The sequence below is a fragment of the Myotis davidii genome, unplaced genomic scaffold, assembly GCF_000327345.1.
Source record: "Myotis davidii unplaced genomic scaffold, ASM32734v1 scaffold580, whole genome shotgun sequence".
NCBI lineage: Eukaryota > Metazoa > Chordata > Mammalia > Chiroptera > Vespertilionidae > Myotis > Myotis davidii.
The window spans coordinates 580,118-603,110 of record NW_006293313.1 but is presented as its reverse complement, the minus strand read 5'-3'; the positions used below and the strand labels follow the sequence as shown (position 1 = coordinate 603,110).

The 22,993-nt window shown below is 45.7% G+C and overlaps 1 protein-coding gene across 1 annotated transcript in view; it reads right to left on the bottom strand.

Annotated features, from left to right (window-relative positions):
- Positions 1–22,993, bottom strand: part of PRRX1 (paired related homeobox 1) — a 66,160-nt gene that overhangs the window by 42,641 nt on the left and 526 nt on the right. The window contains exon 2 of the mRNA XM_006767030.2: positions 22,367–22,631. Within this exon, the coding sequence (XP_006767093.1) occupies positions 22,367–22,631 (265 nt within the window). The remainder of the gene's footprint in view (positions 1–22,366; positions 22,632–22,993) is intronic.

Genomic DNA, 22,993 nt, shown 5'->3' with positions numbered 1-22,993 from the left:
AAATCTGATCACTTTGCTCTCCAGCTCTCCACATGCTTCCTCTTTTGCTAGGACAGGATCCAACCTCAGTGCCCCAAGCTCCCCACACCTCACCCCATATCGCCACCTGGTGTCTAAAAGCAAGAAAAATACCTAATAAGTGGAAATTATTTTTTTCTTTATTTTTTAAAAATTTTCAATTACAGTTGACATACGATATTTTATTCATTTCAGGTGTACCACAGAGTGATTAGACATTTCTATATTTTATGAAGTGATCAATAAGTCTAGTACCCACCTGGCACCATACATATCACAATATTGACTATGTTCCCTATGCTGTACTGTACATCCCCATGACTGTTACATAGCTGCCAATTCATACTTCTTAATCCCCTCACCTGCTTAAAACAATAAATATCAGAACCCTGGAACCATATACTGAAAGTTTCAATTATATCAGTCTGCAGTACCCTTTAGCCTCGGATAGCCAGGAATAGCATCATTCATTCATTCTGCTCTTTAATGAGCTCCTCCTGTGTTCTAAGAGCTTTAGACTTACCCTAAATTAATATCAATCCATAAAAAAAAAAGCTTTCAAATGACTACATTTACCTCAGATTATAATTCGTCCGATTTTAAATGTGCACTGATGATAATTTCATTGTCACACAACTAAGAACCCAAAGATGCAAAGCTAAAGAATAATATGGATTTTGCTTGAACTTGAGTCACCACAAAATCATCAGAATAGTTTGAATAATAAAATCAGCAATTATACAGTGAAGCTATAGGAGGCAAAACAAAACAATAACACCTCAATCAGAGATTCCCAGTCAATAGTCCTCAAAACAGAGAGTTTTCAGGGTTCCAAAATAAAATGGGCGGGGGAGGATAAGTACAACACAATGAGGTTTTCATAAGTTAAATGCACCCATTGGCTTAATTTGAGATTATAGTCATTATATTATCTTGGTGTTCTACTGTCCTTTCTTTTATGAAACAATACAGTCAGAAAATGGTAGGAGGTTTCTTAAAATGAACTGACTAGGCTAAATAAATAAGGGTACCAGATTTTTTTTTTAAATAAAATTTTACTAGCAAATACATTTTTTAAAGTCTGGATAACGCTGAGCAAGACTCTGACATTCATTTTGAAGAGCTAAAGTTGGAAACCTTTGAAACATACCTGACTTCATATTATCTTGAAGATCAAATTTAAAAATCCGATTGCTCTTTCACATGGATCAGTGAAATAAAAGCAGTTTTCAAGAAAAATAGAAGAAAAAAAAAACAGACACCTTAAATTTGCCCCAAGTATAGCCCGATTCCAGAGATATCTCCCAGCACCAGGTAACATAACGTTTTTCTGGCCCACATTTTACTTTGACGTTTATTGTTCCCTTTAATTCTTAATTTACACTGCTCTCTGGGTCCAAAGTCAATAGGGGCTTGTAGGTTTTATCTCCCCCAAGATCTCTAGGTTCATACATTTAACACCAATAACTATAATTAATTTTTAGAGAGGTATCGCAATGGATCTAGAGGTCATTCTACAAATCAATGTATGTAGAGCCTAGAGGCTTTGACTACTAAAGCAAAGAGTAAGCAACATGTTGCTTCTCAAACAATATACACTTCAGCTTTAGGCAAAATCATTTATTTCTGTCTTGCTCCTTCTCTTTTCCCCTCTTTGTTTTTTCCCATTCTCTCACCACAAAGCTTTCTGGATTGAGTAGAAGTATTTGGTCACTTGCTCTTTGACCCCAGAGTCTCCTGAGACTATATATTCATTTTAAGAATGAGTCCCTTTAGTTACCTAAAGTGTCCTCAGACTAAATCGTTTCCAGATGCTTACAAATATTTCAAGGACACAGCCACACAGTTTTTATGGCTGAGTGATAAAGGACTCCACGGTGTCTGGTCCATTGTAAAAAAAAGGATCAAGTACTTATTAAAAAATAACTTCCATTTGGTATTTGCTACATGCCAGGCCCAGGGCCAACCATGTTGGACACATTATCTCATTGAACGCTCACGACAACCCTAGGTGGGTGGTGGTGTGACCTTCATTTTTTGAGAGAAGGAGGGTGAGGCTTTCCACAGGACAAGCAAGTGAGGGAAGGGGCGGCGATGCCAAGTCTGAATTCTCAGTCCCTGGTTTCTGCTGCTGTCTCAGAGCAAAACTCTTCTAATGTTGGCTTAGAACAGCCAAGAAAGGAAAGAATTCACCCAAGTCATGGGGTAACCCTGGGCATCCAAAGAACTTTCCTTTGAGAGACGCGGGAGGGAAGTCTGTAGTCCCACCCAGTACCTCCAAAGGACTCACTCACCGAATGTGACTTCCACAGACGGGAAATATCCTACGCCAAACTTTTCCCATTACTTAAAACCAGCTTTTTGCATTTGGCATTTCAAATTGGCCTATTTAGCGCCTGTGCTGCTCCTTACACTATTCTAAATGATCGAGGTGACCTTTATAAAAAAAAAAAAAAGGAAAAACCCTCCATGTCATAGAAATGTTTTTTGTGTAACTCTGTGTTACTCTGAGAAGAAGCTACTGTAAATAAGAAAACTTATATGGCTTGCACTGGGGGTGGGGATGGGGAAAGGTCCAACCAATTCCTGATTTTTCTGACTAATGGGGAGAAGCAAGCCATAACCGTTTACAAGGCACTCGAGCAGTGTTAGTTCCATCCCCCAAAACACAAGGTAGTCAGAAAGCCTTCTGCATCTCTGCTTGGGAAATATGCTACCACTTCCCTGTTTCCATGTAGCCAGGAGACAGACATTTCTCACGTGCTTCAGCTGGGCTTACTTTCCAGGGGGGTCCCTCTGATAATGAAGTGAAGGGACTCGAGTGTGCGAGTGAGAGAGACAGATTTTAAAAGAATCCACCACGTGGGAACTCCATGTGCAGGCAATTAGGAGGCGACTGTGTGTCCTGGACATGTCTCCCCGGAGTGGACTGAGCGAGCTGCCGCCGCCGCCGTCCCCTACCGATGTTAAATGTCATCTACCCATGCCACCTCTTCCTCTGTTCTCATCACACAGCTACCCCCCTAAGGCTAGAATCTGAATGAGTGTCAGACATTGCTGACCTTGAAAAGTTTTATTTTCCTTAGTCCCCTCCCCAAGGCACCACAAAACTCTCAGACATTTGACCTTGCTGAAAACCATGGGATTGTTTGAATGAGAAATTCTCTTGCCCGCTTCTCTTCCTTCCCCTTCTGCTCCCTCCACCTCCTCCCCACCCCCTGCCCACCCCCGCACTGCCACCCGCCACCAGTCCCCCACCATGGCCCTTTTTAAAGAAAAGCTGGTTATAAAACACAGAGCAGCCTGCTTTCGTCCTCCTGGTCCTCTAAGCCAGCATTTTTTTCCAAGCTGCCATTCTCCACTCACCATACCATATTTTAAAAAAAATGCCTGGAACACAAACAGCAACTTGTTTTTTGTACCCTTGACTAAAAATCGACCGGGTATTTTTTTTTCTTTTTTTAATACGTCATGTTGTTTCAAATCATTTTTAAGTGGATTTAACGCTGGTGAAAGGTGCCAGATGGACAGCCTGGAGGCGGAGGTCTGCGTTTTTAACTGTAACCCAGTGAAGCAACTCCGGCCAAGGAAACTCACAGGCCTCCCCTCCTGCTGGGAAGGGCTCTTATGGGATTGAGCAGGTACATTTGACATTTGCTGGCTTACTGTTTGTATTGTTATTAACTCACACTATTCTGATTTGTAAAAAAAAAAAAAAAAAAAAAAAAAGTTCAGGTCTCGTTCAAATGCGGCCTCTTCCCCAAAGTTTTTACTCGTGTATTCCTGCTCAGTATGAAACTCCACCCTCCAAATCCCCACTATTTTATTACCCTCTTGTAGAGGTTTACAGTTGTGGTGATCCAGCCTCAAACCATACACATCCATTTTCCATACTGTGCCCCCTCCAGCCTCCATGGTTAAACTTTACGGACAGGTAACAGAGGCCCAGCGTGGTACACATAGGCAGACAAGCAGGCAGAAAGCAAATCTATGATTTTCTGATTCCACATTCTTTTATTCTCCACCCATGAAAGCAAGAATTTTCTAAACTTCCTCATCTGGGTCCAAGCACTGTAATTCCCAAATCCCCTTCCCTCTACAGGTCTCGCAGGCCACCTTCACAGCTCCCCTGGCTTGGAGTCCGCCTGCTGAGGGCTGCTGAGCTGTGCCCTAGTCCACTGCTGGTCCAGATGTGAATCGCCCTTGCACAGGACTTCCCAAGTCCAAGCCGACCATGACCGGCCTTACCTACACCACCCCTCAGTCCCCGGCATCAGGACATGTGCTGGGCTGGTGGTTCCAGCCACAGTCAGTGTAAACTGGTGTATCCTGACCCAATTTCCTCTGCTCTGCTTTTCAGATTCTTCACGAAGACTTTGGAAGAAGCTCAGAAGAAGAGGTAAGCCTAATAAAACCTCAAGTAAAGTTCTGTGGTAAAGCCAATATTTCAGGAGAAAATACCGAATAAATTCCCTATGCTATGAAATTAAGACGCTGATTGTCTCCGCGTTGGAGTCTGGAAGTCAGGGGACTGTCATCTTGTTCCAAGATTCATTTTATATGAAGTCCAATTTTTCCTGTCGAATACTGAAACTTTCTGCATGATCTGCATAATCAATTGCATAATTATACGCTTATGCTGACTCTAACCTATCATTTGCCAAATTACTTGAAATATGAAAAACGTTGGAGTATTTAGACTGCTGAGAAAGATGAGCTAGGAAGGAATTTCTTAACTCTCATAGTGCTGCAGGCGTCAAGAATTGGGGGTTCGAAATCTTCTTTAAAAGCAAGAGGTATCTTTTCAGAGTTTCTTCTGATAGTTTTCCAGCTAGTGGTTTCTAACAGGTTAGGAATTCTTGCAAAAGCCTGGAATCAAAAGTTCCATCTGTAAGAAAGTACAGGGAAGGGCCAAGCCCCTATGAGACAACATGCCCTAGAAGCAGGGGTGCAGAATGAAAGACGGGAGGGATTGGGGGTCGCTGTTACAATTTTGAGCTGGTTCCACCCAGTAGCTTGAGGTACCGTTGAATGACTGGTTTGGAGGGTCGATGATGTCAGGATTGGACATGTTAAAATTACACTGATGGTGAGCTATGTGAGGGCTGGTATTCATCTCCCCACTTCGGTGATTGGCTCTTTTGGCAAGAGCCCGTCCTTCACAATGTTTGGCACATGCTGATCACAATATTTGTTAATCCAATGATCCGTGTAGGTAAAATGTTCTGATTTCAGCTCATGAGGTATGATGACTGTTCCATTGTTTGGAGAGAAGATCCTTTAGCTGTGTCCTGAAGACACACATATGGGGAGGCACTGTGACCTAGGAAATACCCAAATCACTTTTCGAGGCCTTTCCGTTACCCAAGTCAAGTCCGCACAGAGCTGAATTGTAGTCGTTAGCAAAGCTGCCTTCCGATGTTTTGCTAAATTACAAAGAGGCCACTTTTGCAGAACTTAAAACAGAACCCTTCCTTTCTGGGCAAATTATAGGCAGTACCTGAATTACAGGCTCTATCTTCAAATAACAAACTCAAGGCAGAATTGCTTCCATTTCACACCCTACTACATCCACCCGACTCCTCCTTTGGCAGCTGCTTCTAGGGACCCAGCCAGGGAACAGCTGCAAGTTTGAGCGAAAACCTGGGTGCTGAAACAAAGAAACGATGAGGCTAAGAAAAGTAAGTGTCCGGGGTCAGTCCTCCAGGCACCTACCAGTGCAGTGGGCTCCTGTCCACTGCTGTCATGCTGAGAATATAAGCCCAGCTCCTCACTGTTTCCTACATGGTCCCCATCACCTGACCTCTCCGTATCTCTCTGAACTCATCTTCCAAACTGCCATCCCTTGCTACCTTCCAGTCACACAGACCTTCTTTCCTGGACATATCAAGTTTGTTCCTGCCTCAGGGCCTTTGCACGTGCTGTTCATGCTGCTGCCTGAGAGGCTCTTCACCCTGATCTCCTTTTCATTCCTATCCCTGCTCAAATAAGCCCATTTCATTTCTTTTATGGAACTCGTCATTATTTACAATAGAATTATTTACTTAGTTGCTTGTATGTTTTCTTGTTTAGGGCCTCTCTGTCCCAGGAGAATGTATGGTTTATGAGAAAAAGCAGTTTGTGTTTTTCACAGAAGCGCAGGACCCAGTCTGTATTTGTCAGACAGATGAGCGAATGGGCGAGAGAAAGGGAATGGTATATGAGTCTGTCCTGTGATCATAACAGACGTAAACCAAAGTTTCCAACTGTGTTCTATCAGCAAATCCCAGAAAATGGGGCCTTCGGGTGCCCAGGACTTATTGAATGTTCGTCCCAATGATGACAAGTCAGTACATTGTTTTCCATTCAGCTGTTGTTCTAAGTGTTTATCTTCCTCCCTGGGACCTCTAGGAAGAGGGCTGCGTGGGATGCTCAAGGCACCCAAACCTTAGTGGCGTCTTTAAGAAACCATGCAACATGATCACGACATAAAGGGTGACATGAGAGCATATGGGAGGAGGGGTGGCTTCAGACATTGGTGGCCCTGGATGGGTGTGGAAGAAGGTTACCCAGAGATTAAGTTCATCTAGTTCTAAATTTTTCCCAGCACAGGTCTTATACCAGTGATGGCGAACCTTTTGAGCGCGGCGTGTCAGCATTTTGAAAAACCCTAACTTAACTCTGGTGCTGTGTCACATATAGAAATTTTTTGATCTTTGCAACCATAGTAAAACAAAAATTTATATTATTTATTTTACATATTTAAATGCCATTTAACAGAGAAAAATCAACCAAAAAAATAAGGTCGCGTGTCACCTCTGACATGTGTGTCATAGGTTCGCCATCACTGTCCTATACCAATAAAGAGGAAAAGAAATCCCTCACGATTGAGCCGCTTCTAGGAGTCAACACTCTGGCTGCTTCCATTGTCACGAGAGTCCTTCTGTATCATATGTTGACTTGTCTTTTGGAGGCTTCCTGGGAACCTAATCACCTTTATAACTTCGCATTTGGAAAAATTAATTTCCAGACAACCAAATCAGACTATCTGGTTGAATCTTCAACCGACTTGTCAAAAACATGTTGCTGTTTTTCCAATTTCATAGGACTATTGAGTAGGGGGGGGCGGGGTGACATGTTCAAGGCCAGAGCCATAATCAGCATTAACTGCTGATCTTCAGGAAAGCTTTCTGGCTTACCTAGTTTCTGCTCTAGGACTACCTTCCAACTCACTCTTTCATTCAAGTTCACTGAACCCCATAATTAACCTCAATTTTGCTGCTTAGCCATCACTGAAGTACCCAGTGCCATCAGGGCTTTTCTTGGCAAAGGTATAATTTTCTGAAGGATTATTTGCATTCTTTTCATTTGCAATCCCAATACTACAGTTGCAGGAGTTCCATGTTCCACAGAATAAGCATCACAGAAAGGCCATTTAATTCAATCACCTCCTTCCAATTTTCTAGCCACTAGAGGTTAAATGAGAGGATAATGGAATATGGGGTAACAGCGTAGTGAAGACAACTTCTAGTTTTGTCAGGAATAACTTTGAGGCTTCAGGCAAGTTGCTAAGCCTCCTCTGAATCTCAAAGCCCAATTTGTAAATGGGGCAGGGGGCATAGTACCCACCACTGAGTATTACTGTGAACATTTAAAGAACATAGGTAGTATAAATCACCCAGCACACTACCTGGGCAGAACAGGTGCTCCATACATCGGAATTTCTTTCTTTTGCTCTTTCCCCATTGAAAGACCCAAGGGCACTAGATAAGTAGGGTCATCTCTGAGCTTCAGGGCCAAACACAAAAAATTATATAGAAACCAATATTGGTTCCCTTTGCTAACCCAGAAACCTTCTTTGTTATCTGATATAATTTAGGCATTCTTCTGGGTTAACAGGAATAGAACCACACGTTCACAGTCACATTACAGAAGTCAAAACCACACGGGGAATGATCTTTCTATGGAAGCATTATGCTTAGTACTCAGAACACTGTATTAAAACTAGGAAGCCCTGCTGTCTTTGATAACTGTTGCCCCACCATCACCAACCACCAAGGCCAGCATCTGCAGGGATGTTATGACACTTGGTGAATTACTTCTGATGTACTCAATTTTGCAACAACAGGATTTGCAGGAGCATAACCCACAAAGCTCCCCTGGGTACGCTGCCAGTGCGCTCCACGAATGATGAAATACAAAATAAACAACAGATATCTGGGAATTTTGCAGTTGTAATTCCACCAAGGGGGTTCCCATGATGTCATAAACCACCCAAGCGAAGATCACGTCACAGAAGGACCCCAGGAGGACCTGGGGGCCTGTAACTCCACAGTGGTCTCTGCCACAGAGGTGGCCCCAGGGCAGCCTTTCCCCATGGGTTTGGTGCCTCTCATCTCTGCGAGGGCCCTCCTTTCTCGTTCTCCCCCTCGGGGCTTTCCAAAATCACCATCTCCCTGCTTCCTTACATTAAGTTCCATTCTAATTAGTTACGTAGTCTGTCATTGAAGAGACCCACGCACTCTTTGGACAGCAATCTAGGAATTGCATGTACTTCATTCAAAGAAACACACACCAAAGCCTGATATTTCATAGAAAATCCATTTAGGACAAAAGCCCTGGAACATACCTTAAAAGGAGATATTTTCGGTGGAACGTTAGTGTGAGCCAAGCCTGGTACCCCTCTCATGGAATAAATGTGCCTTTAAACATGGCCAACTTGGAAAGGTTAGGTTAGGGGAACGTGGCTTTCTCAGACCACATAGGAGAGAAATCAACCAAATTGCGGACATATAAGAAAAAATGCTTTATCAGCCATCAGAAAGGAAGGAAGGACTCTGTTAAAAAAAGACGATACCAAATACTGAACTTTAACTCCCTAAATATGGCGCACTTTCATCTGAAAGCTTACTTAAAACTGAAGGTCAATTGCAAATATTCGTACCTGTGTGATGATTGCCCCTTAGTTGATGCGGGCTTTTTCTTCTAGAATAAGAGCTGAGATAATGATTACCTAAAATTAGCCATAGGATTTTTACGGTCCCCAATCATTGCCTCCATCCTCTTTTCTTTGTTTTATGTGGAAAACTTAAAACAGGGCCCGGCACCTAGTAAGTGCAGTATTAAAAGCACCAGGATGAGTGCTCTGAAGTATCAAATGTCTGCCTCTTTGCCCTTGTCCTCACAACCTTATGTGTCTGGTGGAAGAGAAAAGACGAACACTTGCAGGGGCAGACAATGGGCCGCAGGAGGCACAGTGAAGGGCATGAGGAAATGCATCCTTCAGTACCAATTGCTATGTGAGAACATGGTCGAAGAGAATGTTTTCAAACTTTTCAGTATATAAAAATCATCGGGGATATTTTAAATGCACGTGGTTTAGGAGATTCCGATTTGCTGGGTATGGGCCGGGCCCTGGAATCTGCAGGGGAACGAGGCATCACGCTTTAAGATATATAAGATCAGATTGTAGGCACATCAGAGAAAGAGTCAGCTTATCTGTCATTTCTTTTATCCATTGTTTCTCAATAGTTAGACATGAACCGCATGTAGGAGAGACATAGAAAGAAATGAAGGCAATAAAGGTCAAGGGAACGTTTTCCTAGATGAGGAAGGACGCCATGCTCTCTCATGAAGAGTCTATGCCCCCAATTTAGAACCCCTCTACAGCAGGGGTCCTCAAACTTTTTAAACAGGGGGCCAGTTGACCATCCCTCAGACCGTTGGAGGGCCGGACTATAGTTTAAAAAAAAACTAGTCAGCTGCTAAGCAACAGGCAGCGGCGGCAAAAACACCCGGCGGGCCGGATAAATGTTTTCGGCGGGCCGCCTGTGGCCCGCGGGCCGTAGTTTGAGGACCCCTGCTCTACAGAATCCCCTAAAACACAGACAGCATTTTTAGCAAGCATACACTTTCCCATACGTCAGAATTCATCTTCCCAACAGAGCTGTGCTCCTGGTTTCTAATATCCACGGATCATGTTTAAGAGACAACCTGACTTTCTCTTACATAAGGCACACAAAACACATGGTAAACTGCTTCTCTAGACACAGGCACACTAGTTGTGCAATAAACCGGCGTCTAACTGTTCCACCCATGGTGATCCATTTCCTTCACATGTACCACAAGTGTTAGGCATGCTGACGTACTACCGAAGAACACCAGGGAGATTTAATTGTTAATTGCTTGACAAAATAATAATAAAGAGTCCTAGATGCTTCATGATATAGAAATGCAGTCTGTATGTCTCCCAGGTTTATCAGATTTCAAAGCCATCCATATGAAAGCAGGTCACATGTCAGGCTGAGGACAGAATGTTTATCTTACTCAACTGGTTAGGAAATCTAAGTTGGCAAAACAATGGCAACTCTATGTATAATCACAGTTAACATGGTGAGTATTATTCATGTACAAAAATTTAAGTAAACCACACAAAAATCTCAGAGGAGTGGTAAGACAGGGCTATGTTAGAGACATTCTACTTATGGAGGAAATTGAACATGGTTGGTCTCCTGGAAACTTGCTGGCTGTGGTAGGTGTGGGATTAGAAGTCTCGATACCTGGTGTCCTAAGCACGGGCCATATATCCTCCACTAAATTCAGTGACTAAATTGGGGGAGGGCATTTATCTTCAGTCACTACAAAGTCCATGGTGATGGGCGAAACAAATGGAAATATGAAAGGTTGGTGCCATCTCGAAGTTTAAAAAGATGTGCATCACTTTCATGCTCAAGAGGGGAAGGGGGAACTGAAAGAGAGGACCATCGCCAGGAACTCCTGGGCCAGACTCCTGGCTCTGCCTGGGCACTTCTGTGTGGCCTTAGGAGCGTCACGAAAAAATCACAAGGCATCAGTTTCTAACTGTAGATCAAAAATGGATGTCTACCGAGTCACTCCGTGGGTGACATGCTATAAGAGTGTGACTTTTGGAGTAGGGGAATATTTCCAATTTTAGTGACATGAAGTGGTATTAAACATTGGTTGGGAAGTCACATTGAATATGTATCTGAGCCTGGAATAACTGATTGTTGTCAGAGGTGTTGTGGCAGTGGGGGCAGGAAAGGGGAAAGCATCTAGCTGATGCCTTCAATGGGAAGAAAAGTAGAGTATTGAGGTCTTTATTTACATTATCTCATTATTCCAAACAAATTCAACCAGCAAGTACAGTATACACCCCCCCCCCTCACCGGTTATCCATAGGGGATATGTCCCAAGACCCCCAGTGAATGCCTGAAACCATGGATAGTTCTGACCCCTATATAAACTATGTTTTCCCCTACACATACATTCCTTTTCACTTAAAGGAAGCACTTCCTAGCTTCTGGTTGGCATATGCAAATAGCCAGCATCACTACTCCTGTGCTTGTGGGCCATTAGTAAGTGAAATAAGGGAGACTTGAACACCAGTGCTGCAATACCAAGGCAGTGGGTCTGACCACTTGGAAAGCTGCTAGGTGACTCACAGTAACATCAGCAGTGTGGATGGATGCTGGATAAAGGGATGATCACGTCCCAGGGGCACAGAGCACGACCAGTGAGATGTCACCCCACTACTCAGAATGGCATGCGATTTAAAATATATGAGAATCGTTTATTTCTGGAATTTTCCATTTAACATTTTTGGACCACAGTTGACCATGGTGAACTGAAACTAAAAAGTGAAACAGGAGATAAGGGGGTCTACTGTGTATTGTGCAACCATGAATTCACACAGGATTCTCTGAATAGAAAGTGCAGGGCTTTGAAAATCCTGATGTCCTTAAATCTAAAGATTCTTGCCTTTTGAGGTCTGGGTTTATATTTATTAAATTGTATTCTTGGGTTTTGATCTTTATATGATAACATAATTTAGAAAAATCTTCATTTGGTTCCTATGGTAGGATAACATACACAAATTCAGTCCTTCATTTCTCAAATATTTTCACAGATGCACTATCTTTTTGGCCTCCTCCATGCCCATGAGGAAGCTAGACAGAGCAGTGACATGCCCACTTTATAACCAACAATAGGAGCAAGAGGCATAAAAGGAGATTGTGTAGCACGGCCATGTGTTGTGAAGTGACAGGCTGGTCTCTCTCTTCTTAACTCTGTATTGTTTCACTGACTATAAGGCATCTCATAGAACTGAGCTGACGTCCAAGATGGTGGGATATAATAAAAAGAGTTACAGTGGGGTCAGGAGAGACAGATGCAAGTCACCTATCGGCCACAGACTTCCTATCTGTCAAGAATCCTGCCATCTCTGCCACTTTTTAGAATTGGCCTTTTAAAACGTAATCGCCATCTGTAGATGTCCTTAGATTTTGTGAAGCAATTTCATATTTAATCTCACTTTGTCTTTCCTATTATTATTATTAACCCTTTCAGACAAAGTAATGCATCGATTTATTAAAACAAATCCGGGGAGAGAATGAAAGAAACCAGCAGTGAGCATATGAATTCAGCTAAAATGATTGTCCTTAAAGGCCCACCCAAACACCGCTGGCATTTCCTGGCTGTTCAAGGTAGCCCGGAATCTCCAAAAGAAAACAAAAACAAAAACACTCCTCCCCCACAAACAGCACAGACAACAGATATTCTCACCGCCTTGGGAAAGAAGAATGTTGGAGTGAAGGAAAAGGGAAGGAAGACATACATGTACATAGCACTCCATATATTGTGAGTTAAAATAACCAAACCCGGGAAAATCTCCTTCCCCGAGGGACGACGCTGAGAACAGACGCGGAGCAGTCAAACTCGAAGGGAGATAATTCTTTCTCTCGCCAGAAGGGAGTCAGCCTTTAAAATGTGTCTAGCAAAACTGCAGATTTCAGCTTTTGTGATTAATGAACTAAATTACGTTTTATTTCTAAAATGTGTTGAGGATTCACCCCGTGGTCTTCCCTCGAACTTGAGGATTAGAGCGCTGAGCGGCACATCTGGGTATAGGCAAAGCGCTCACTGGGTGGTTCTCATTTCTTCCCTTAGAAACAGGCAGAGGGGACCATTTTTTTTTGAATTTTGATTAGGCAAGTGTGGTTTTTTAATCCTCAAAAATGATGATTACGCTCTCTGTTCCCCCTTTCTCATGAGGAGAAAGATGAATTATTACAACATCTAATTCATCATTTAAAATTTCTTTCTACATGATTTCATACCACTTGTTAATACTCTTCCCTAAAGAAAATATTTGCATTCATCAGGCAGATGTTTTAACCTCAACTAATAACAAATTATATTTTCTCCATAATTATCATGTTACCTAAAGGCTAGGGTACTATAGACTTTCGTATCTAGATAAATGCATTGTCTTTGATTTTTATAAATGCCCCTTCCTCTGTGAAAGCGTACTTCTGCGTCCTGGCATCTGTTCCTGTCCTACCTGATCATCATTCTACCAGGAACAGAGAAAAAAATGCCATTACATGTTTGAGTATTTTCTTAATTTGGGGGAAACACAACCTTTGAAAATGGGATTAAAAATTCCCCCCCATCAATTAAAGAAAAATAAGGAATCGAGAGTGTTAATAAGAAAAATTGGTAAAAATCAAAAGGAAATATTTTAGCACCAAACTATTAACTGTGTCTCCCACAGTTGAAATATAGATGGCATTATTTTCCTACTTAAACTTTTAAATGTGAAATAATACAGTTCCTAAAATGAGTAGTATTGCACTTGGATATTACTTTTATATTCAAAAAATTACTTGCAGATCAAGATTGCAAAACAGCACAACCAGACTATACCAAAAAATTCTCTATTTATTTGCTTACTGCAGCTTTTCTATATGCACTGTGGAACATACTCCCCCCCCCCCAATAAAAGTCTCTAACCTTAAGAATTTCTCAAGATAAATTAGTAATCATAAATATTTAGAAAATAACTAAGCAATACTTGTTGAGGTGTTGAATATTTCTACAGAAAGCACCGAGAAAGGAGTTTGCTTGGTCTGAGATGAAGTAGTCAAGGAGGGTGTCACACAGAAGTGTGTTGGGAACAGGTCTCGGGTAAATTTGAAAAAGGGGCAAGGAGCCAGGCCATTTCATATCAGAAGTCAGAGAAGCAGAAAGGAGACTAGAGCCTCAAGAGCATATTGGGGCAAATGGGGAAATAGTCAGATCTGCACATGTGTGACGGACAGGTTACTAGGGCAGGGATGGAAACATGAAGGGTGATTTAAAAAAAAAAAAGAACAGGACAAATAATTTGGTCTTGTTGTAGAAAAGAATGAAAGCAGTTGTGAGTTCTAAAGAAGGGGAGACCCATGGATTTTTAAGAGTATGCAAAAGAACACACCATCATTGATCATCCATTCATTCAGCAAATATTCTTTGAGGACCTATTATATCTGCTCAGTTTGCCACCTGCACACAGAGGAGGACTAGCATGGATGCAGGGGGTTAGGAGGCTGGTACAGAAGTGCAGGTGAGCTATCCTGGAGGCTTGGAAAAAGATGGATTCAAGTGATTTCAGAAAGTAAACTTGGGATCAGGGGATGGCTTGGTAAGAGGTGTAAAGGAAGGAGCCAAGAATGAAATTTCTAAGTTTTGCGCCCACATGATGTGGTGCAGGAAGATGGGGAAAGCTATAAGAGGATCAGATTGGGGAAAGGGAGCTCATTTGGTGGCATGTTTTCTTGTTTTTGAGGTCTAAGCACTTTTATGTTTAAATGGAAATGTCCCCTAGGTAGGTAGCTGCTATATGAATCTGTAATCCTAAGGGGACCATGAAGCTATAACCTGGGAGTCGTCAATATAGGGATGGTTATTGAAATGGGCGGCTCAAGGAGGCAAAGGGTATGGAGGGGAAAGGGTAGGAAAGAGGGCCTAGAACTTAGGCCAGATTGGAAAGAGGGTCCACTGAAGATAGGAGCTCATTCTATCACTAGGTGAGCATATATGGAGCACAGACAACAGGTTGACTGCTGTCCAAACGATATATGACTGCTGTAATTCAGACAAGAATTTAGGGAAATAGCACTGGTAAAAATGGAAAGAAAAGCCACAATGTACCTAGTTATTTAATGCCCCCTCCCAATCTGGATTAATGGTGATATATATGTCAATGCCCAGATATAAAGGTTTTGATTCCACACCTATTTCCTTTGGTACTTTCCACTTCATATATTTGTGTGTTACCTGGAAAACAAATTGAACGGTAATCAAGTCCCTAAACCTCAATTCCCTAGAAGTTGCTAACCAGGCTATTGTAAAATAATTACCAGAGCAGAAAAGTACATGAAAAGACCTGATACATGACATGTCATTGAGCTCAACAGCTGTCTCCTTTTCTGAGGACTCTGCAAAAACAGTCTTTAGGGGGCTTCTGTGGCCTCCAGGCACCAATGGCTCTGCAACAAAGAGGTCTTGGACAACCAATTGGGGCACAGAAAATGCAAAGAAGAGGACAGTAGACAAGGACGGGAGACTCGGGCACCGAGTCCCCTACCACCTGCCAGGTCCTACCCAATGCTACCAAACCCTTTGCAGACTAGCAGGAATTTGTGTGGGTAAATATAATGGAAACTTGAGAAAATGTGGTTCTCCCTGTACATCTGAAATGCTGGCTAGGCCTTTCACTTTGCCCAGAGTCAAGCTGATTAAACTTAGCATGTCCTGGCTCCAACTTTGACTGACTTGGGCCCCTTAGCCTTGAAGTTGTATATCTGAATCCCCTTTGAAAACATTTGGCCTCCCCATATGTATTTAGAGTACTGGGAGAGCGCCCGTCTGTTTTTATGCTTATTTATAACTACACCACCTTCCAGCACTGGGCGTCCTCTAAAATATAATGACATGACTAATGATGAGAAATTAAGTGACTGGGGTGAGTGTTTTTACTCCCAGACAAATGTTTGTGGGAACGCAATTTCCTTTACCGTCCTGGCCTTGTGCTTCTGTTTCTAGTGAGCACGCAAGCTCAGATTATCTTGGGAGGTATGTAGTAACCACCACCTACACTAAGAAGACAAAATTTTCATCCTGCTGCTTTGCAGCTCCCAGCGATGCTTTGTCTTGTTGGCCCCCCATGTCAAGGAGTGGTAAGAAGAGAAGTAGAACCTTTCAAGATTTACAGAGAGGGATTAAGAATTTTAGTCTTTTATGTCCTTTGGGACTTTTGAAACTCTTGCCCCAAAAGGGAGGATCCGTGGAGGCCAAGAGTAAGATTTGGGATTTGCAGATGGGTTTGGTACATCCCACCTGTCACACCCAAGACTTGAGGCAGCCTATTGTTCTTCCTTTGAGGGAAACAGAGTTACCCTAACCCCAGGGTTCATCTCTAGGGCGACTGGTGTTCTGCCTTATCTGAGATTCCTGGTACTGTGAGGGTTTCTGTGGAAGTGTGGCAGCACCTCACTAATACTGCAGCTCTCCATCTCTCAAATCTGTCCCACTTTTTTTAAACACTGGGAGTTCATATGCACAAATGTCTACCTCCCTCCTCAGGGACAAACCCTCTCCTTCTCCAGGGAGCCCAGGCACCAGGCCTAGCACCCACCAAACCCAGGTGGTCTACTGCACTCCCCTCCTGCCCCTTCCAGCTCACCCTGGAATCCTGACACCCTCATTCCAAAGAGAAAGGCAGACTGCCTGCCAGCTATCTCCATGTCTCTGTAGCTTCTATTTATGCGGGAGTGTCTTCACGATATTGATATTTCCCATCATTAGCTACTTGTGTAGAGGGGTCTTCCAGCATGCCTCTCTTTCCTGTAGGAGGCCAAGGGCTTTTGAAGGTAGGGTAGGTCCCAGACTGGCCTGGGAGAAATTCGCCCCCTTTAGGTGGGAGAAGGCAAGGAGAGGCGTGCTGGCCATCCCACCCACCCAAAGCTATGCCCCAGTGCCCTTGGAACTGGGAGGCCAAGGGCAGAGGTGGGCTAGGGCTGCTTGCATCTTTTCCTGCCCAGCATGAAGATCATTAAAATCTAAGATATTATGGGCTGTGTTTTAAAAGTTAAATTCACTAAGTTACTGAATTAATTTCCCTTCACCCTATTTTACTCCCTTCCCACTCCCACTCCCCAAAAGGTGAGATTCAAAGATGCCTGCTGTTCAGGCCCCAGAGATATCTATTCCCGCCTAGGAATCGCCATGTAGTCTCCCCGTGCTGCCAGCTCTTAAGAAAATCTCCAACCACTCGCAAACAAGACCAGGAAAGGAGACACAATAGGAACCAGAGAACCTGTCCTTGCCCTTTCTCATAACTCGGATTCGAATGAATACACATTTTTACAAATTTATTTCTCATTTGGAGCTGAGTCTGGGGAAATCACTGTTGGTAAAAAATAAGCCCCACGGTTCTTGGGAATTACAGCCCCCTCGTTACTTGGTGTAGAAAAGGGGCCGGGGCATCCCGTAGCCAGGGTTGCATTTTGGGCATAACTAAGACCTTTAAGGAGTCCTATATGTGAGAACTTCAGGAACAACAGAATCCTTCAGAGTCCGAGTGTCCTCAGACTCTTCTGAGAAGTCACATGTGTGTGTGATTGATTTGTTCTGACATGTTTTCTTTCTTTTCTTTCATAAAATTTCCTTAGCCGACCACCCTTTGTGTGTTGTTCCCCTCCCATCCCCATGGAGCGGCCATCGTCCCTGTAATCAGCTTCCCAGATATCTTTTTCATCAAGAAAAGTGGTTCCAGGACAAGCGAGTCGTGGTGATTTTTTAAGTCTTAAACCTAAAATCGATAGATAGCCTGCCATTCTCTGTAAGACTACTTCCGCGGGGCTGCCTTCCAAGATTAGACAAATGACACCAAGGATCCACTAAGATTAAGACCGTTGTGGAGACTTCTTACTCAAAGACTTCTACACATGGAAAACAAACGCTGACCGCCCCCCGCCCCCACCAACACGATGACTGTCCCTCCTCAGATGTCTCCTCAATGCGTCTCTGTATTGATTGGTTTAATAAGAAACAGCCTATGTAGAGAAAAGGAGGCCGTGGCACTTTGTGGATATGATTCTTGCTGTTTGAGGCGGTTGGTTTTTAATTGGGTGTTGTTAGCTTGCTCACTGAGCGATTCGATTTTACAAGAATCCAAATTCTAATAATGCTGTCGAATGCATCCTCTTAGTATTATTGAAAAGGGAGATTAAAGGACATCTACGCGGTGGGATTCGGGCCCCTGCATCAAAGTAAAGCGCAGAATTCTCGACAGAGAGCCCAGTGATTGCAGGGACAGCGTGTGCGCTCAGGTGAGCGTTTGGATACCAAAAGGCCGCACGGAGTTGTCCCCTTATGAAATAGTTCCTGTGAATGCCTGCTCTCTGGCTCAGAGGAATACTCCGAGGGTCCTGTTATGTGGATTTAGGAATCACTTGGAGGATGCTGGCCCCCCAGTTTCACTTTTTCTTCCGAGGAGATTCTTTCCCAAAACACTCTTCTACTCCTTGCAAAAAAAAAAGAAAGAAAGAAAAGAAAAAAGCAGAACGCAAGCCTTGTCTCCTTCCTTTCTTAAAATTGTACCACCTAAAGTTTTTGCTGACTCCTCTCTCCAAAAGGGTAAAAAAGAAATACGTATTTTGCGAACTGTGCTAGCGGGAGGCAGGCAGGGACCCTCGTGCGCGCGCGCTCGCCGAGCAGACTTGCAGCATCCCGGTATCCGCGGCGCCCGCTGGCCTCTGTGATGGAGATTTTCCGGGAGCTGGGGTGTCAGCTTTTGGTGGGGTTCCCTGCTGCAGGGAGTGGGGGAGGAATTTGTAAAGAAACAATGTCTTTTTAAAGTATGAATCCAATAGTTTGGAGGGCCTCCTGGTTGGAAACCCACTGGTGCCATTTAAATGTGAAAAGGCATCCGGGAGGTGGCTGCTGGCGGGAGCAGCGTTAGGAACTCGGAGCCAGTGGGGTAGGAAGAGATGTTTCTGAAGTTGCTGGGGGGCGTTTCGCGTGGAGTGGGGTGTCGTGGGGTGGGGGGTGGCACCTTGTTGGTTTGGAGATGATTTATTCGCTCGGGTTGTAAAATCGAAAATGAGGCCCTGGGAAGATGAAGAAACTGCAGGGACCCTTGTGACCTACTGCTGCCCGCCTGACGCCACCGCGCTCTGACCTGAGCGCGCCCGGAAGGCTGGGGTCGCCGAGCCGCGGGGCGAGCTTCGGGCGCCTGGACTGCGGGAGAGGCGCTCCAGAGGCTTGGAAAGGGCCTCAGCGGAGAAATGAACGTGGAGGCCGTGACTGTTTCTTTGGGTTGGGCGATCTGGAGCAGGGAGCATCGGCAGCCTGGCGCCTCGGACTTTGTGCCCCACCTTCCCGACACTGCAAACTCCAAGTGGTGCTTGGCTCTAAAGCGGTGCAAGTCACCAGACTGTCCGTTTCCCCAAAATTAATTTAACAGACAGAGGCCATCCAGCCCCTGCCCCTGCGTGTAAGATAAACAGGATTCACCACCTCTTCTCTGAACTTGACTTTGGACTTTGGGGTCACCCTCCCTTCCCGTGATCCTGGATTTCACTACCTCCTCTATAATTTTTTTCCCAGGCTACCCTTAAGACGATGTATTTTCTTGACTCCCCATTGAGTGGAGATAATTGAGGCCCAAATTCAGAGTGCCACACCGGCTCTAGGTCCCAGGACGGTGCCCCATAAGAAAACTTCTTGCACCGCAGAAGTCTGTAAACGCTGAGACTCCGGGGAAATTGTTATTCTGATGCAATTCCAACTGCAGTGCGCCTGGGGAATGTTCAAGCTCCCCTAGGACTTCATCTCGCGAGGAGTAGTTGGCGGAGGTGGGCCCCCGGGTGTGTGGCGGAGGGATTGGGCGAGGGATTCTTCTGCGCCGCGTTTACACCTCTCCCTTTGTGACAAATCAATTTCCCGGGCCTCTGTGCTGTATTTGCATCCGCCCTGGCCGGGCCCCAGCTGCGTCCAGGCGCACACTTAGCACCGGCCTGTGCGTGTGTGCGTGTGCGCGCGCGTGTCTAATTGACTTTCCGTCTACCTTTTTATGACTACATGTGTTTCCAACAAAAGGTCTTATTAGGACAATCTGGTTTCACTAATTTAGAGGCTGGGAACGTGGAAGGCAGGGTGTTTTTTTTTTTTAAGAGTTTGCAGAAGTTCGGATTAAGAAATGACAGCGGGATGCACAGTCCTCCTAGGAGTAGTCTGCCTGTTTTATGACCTGTTCCTCTTTCCTTTCCCTGACCGCCCCTGATCTAACACCACCCCTCCTTCACACTTCACACTCCCCCACTCGCCACTGCATTCCTAACAGTGTTAAAGAACCGTTTCTTTAAACCCTTCAGGTATTGGAACCTAGAAGTTTTAGAAATTTACAGGCTGGGAGAATCCGTAGTGGAGGAAAGAAAGGCGAGCGAATCTCAACCAACAGGGAAACAGAATTTCAGGGGGTGGGTGTGCAGGAGGTCAGCAGAATCCCTCACTGTGGACAGGATACTTAGCAGCTCTTTGCCAAGGCTCGCCCAGGTTGTGATTCAGCATTTTGCAACATGAATGATCTAAAATTGCGAACGTAAATGGAGTCTGTTTTACTCAATTCAGCCCTAAAGAATATTTAGGGAGGACCTGTTTCCATGTGGGCCGGAAGAATAAAAGGTGTCTCAGGAGGTTCCCCATCCCTCTGAAGGAGCTTATTTATCTTCAGTCCCCACTCTGCAGTGGCCTCCCAGCGGGCTGCAAGAAGCAAGAAGCGCCTGACCCTCGGTGAGGCCTCTGGCACTGGTGGGCTCGGAGCCCAGCTCTAGTCCTCTGCCTGGAGACTCCCCTGGTCTCTGATTCACTGTCCCAGCAGACTGGAGACCCAGCCAGTGCAGGCTGCCAGGTAGCCCACAACAGCCTCCTGGGCAACTCCTGAGGGAGGCCGAGAACCCAGGGCAAGCGTCCTCCTGGACACTTGCCATCGCCCAACTTACCAGACCCTTCATTCCAGAGATGAGGCAGGAGGGCGAGGGAACTTTATTTCTAAGAGCAACAACTATTGGTTAGAATAGGCCTTTCGCCATCTCTGGAAAACCAGGCCTGCCGTGTGTGTGTGTGTGTGTGTGTGTGTGTGTGTGTGTGTGTATCCAGCTACTTTCCCAGCCCCAGGTGAAGGTGATCTTGTCCCCATCACCTCAGCTCTGCTTTCTGCGACCTCCTTTCGTAACTCTATGGACCTTCCTCAACGTCCTCTCCCCTGGCCTGCCTCCGAACCTCCCTCCGTTTCCTTTGTGGGTCTACTCCCCACTGGGCCTTGTTACTCCATTCTCTGAGATGTGCACACTTATCAAGCAGGCAGGTTACTGCAGTTCTCATCCCTTTCCCTCCGACACACAGTCCCCAGCTGAGCCCACTGCTCTTTGCTGGTTCTCATGCCAGCAGCAAATGCCATGTGGGCAGCAAAGCCTGGGCAGTGGGAGGCCTGGATCCCAGGAGCTGTCCCCGGGGCCGCCTTCCTCCACCTCAGGCACAGCCTTCGCCTGGGGTTGAGGGCGCTTCCCAGGCAGCCTCCTTGGCCCAGCCTCGCTCTGTAGCACCCTGTGCCCACCTCTGCCGGCCTGGGCCCTGAGCTTGCTGTGGCCAGGAGCCTTGGGCCTGCTTTTCAAGCCTTCCGCTGACACTTCGGGCTGGACACACCCGCCCCACCCTCTTCCAAGCAGCGCTTTCTTCACCACTCTGTTTTCTGCTGTGGGTCCAGCCTCCTGGGCTCTGAATGGTGATAACTTTTGGAACAGAGCATTAGCCATGGGGAAACGGGGGCAGAATCGCTGAAGCTGGGCAAGTAGGTACATGGACGTGTGGAAGACTGTTCTCCCTGTTCTTCGTGCGTTTAAATTTTCCCTAGTAAGACCTTTAAAAAGTGCATTCACAGTGCATTTTCTTGGAGCTAAAAGTGTCTACACAAACAATTAACTCTACCTGTGCCTGCAACAAGAGCAGTCCCCGGCACCAATACCCGCTGAGGAGGAATCCCCTGCCTCTGCACCTAGCCCTTGGGGACACACGGTCTTCATGCCTCAGAGTTGGCCATCTTTCCCAAGGGACAGGCCAGGCCAGGCCAGGCCAGACGCCCCATGGCCCTCTGCCTCTGCAAGTACCTAGGTCCCAATTCCATTTTGGCTAAAATACACTGCGGGGAGCCCACGCCTGAACCGAGGAAGAGTGCGAGGGCAGGCTTCCTGTGGCCGGCTCTACCCCTTTGGGGGCTCCCACTGCTTTGCCCAGGCCTTGCTTCCAGCTGTTTCTGGGTCTGGTTACTTTGTCTGTTTTCTGAAAGTCTGACATTGGCTATGTTTTTTGAAAGTCACAGAACACCTGGTTCCACAAGTTCCAAATTTGATGGCAAAATAGCAGTTGGCAAATAGTGACACGGAAAGGGATCAGCCTCATTTTAAAACTTCCAGCCAAGTTTAGGCTCTTGCAGACCTCAAGGAGGAAATCTCCAGTCCCATGTCACCTGGGATGAGCGAGGGGTCAGGTCTGTTACAGGCTCGGGGCGTGTGGACACACTGGGAGTCACGCTTTAAGGCTTGGTTAATAACAGCCGGCGACATTCCTGGGGGCGCTCCTACCGGGTCCGGGAGGATGGGGAAGGGAGACCGCGCTGGAGTTTTCTGAAGGTTTTGACGCCAATAGGGAGAACTCCCCCACAGTGACACCGGGCTCCACACGGAAACCCAGCTTGCCCAGCGCATCTCGTGCGGGATCTTGCCGGGCGGGAGCTGGGTTTCACACCCGAGGAGTCATCAGGCGTTTGACTCTGCCAGGGTCTCCTGCCCATTTTCAGGTAGAGGGGGTCCAGGGCAGCTCAGGAGGCCGTCCGGGCTCCAGCGCAGCCCACCCTGCACGCCAGGCCTCCCGAGCCCACCACCCCGTGCCACCGGCGGCGCCGAGTCCAGGTCCCTGTGCCCCTGCTGCCCCCTCACCCGCACACACCGCTGCAAGAAGCCCTCCTGCCCTCCCCGCCGCGGCTTTACCCGCTGCCTCCCCAACAGGGCGGGCTCCCCGGGCCTGCACCCCGCTAAGCCCCTTCCCAGCCCTGCCGCCTGCCAGCGGGGAGATCGCGCCGCCTGGCTCGCCGGGG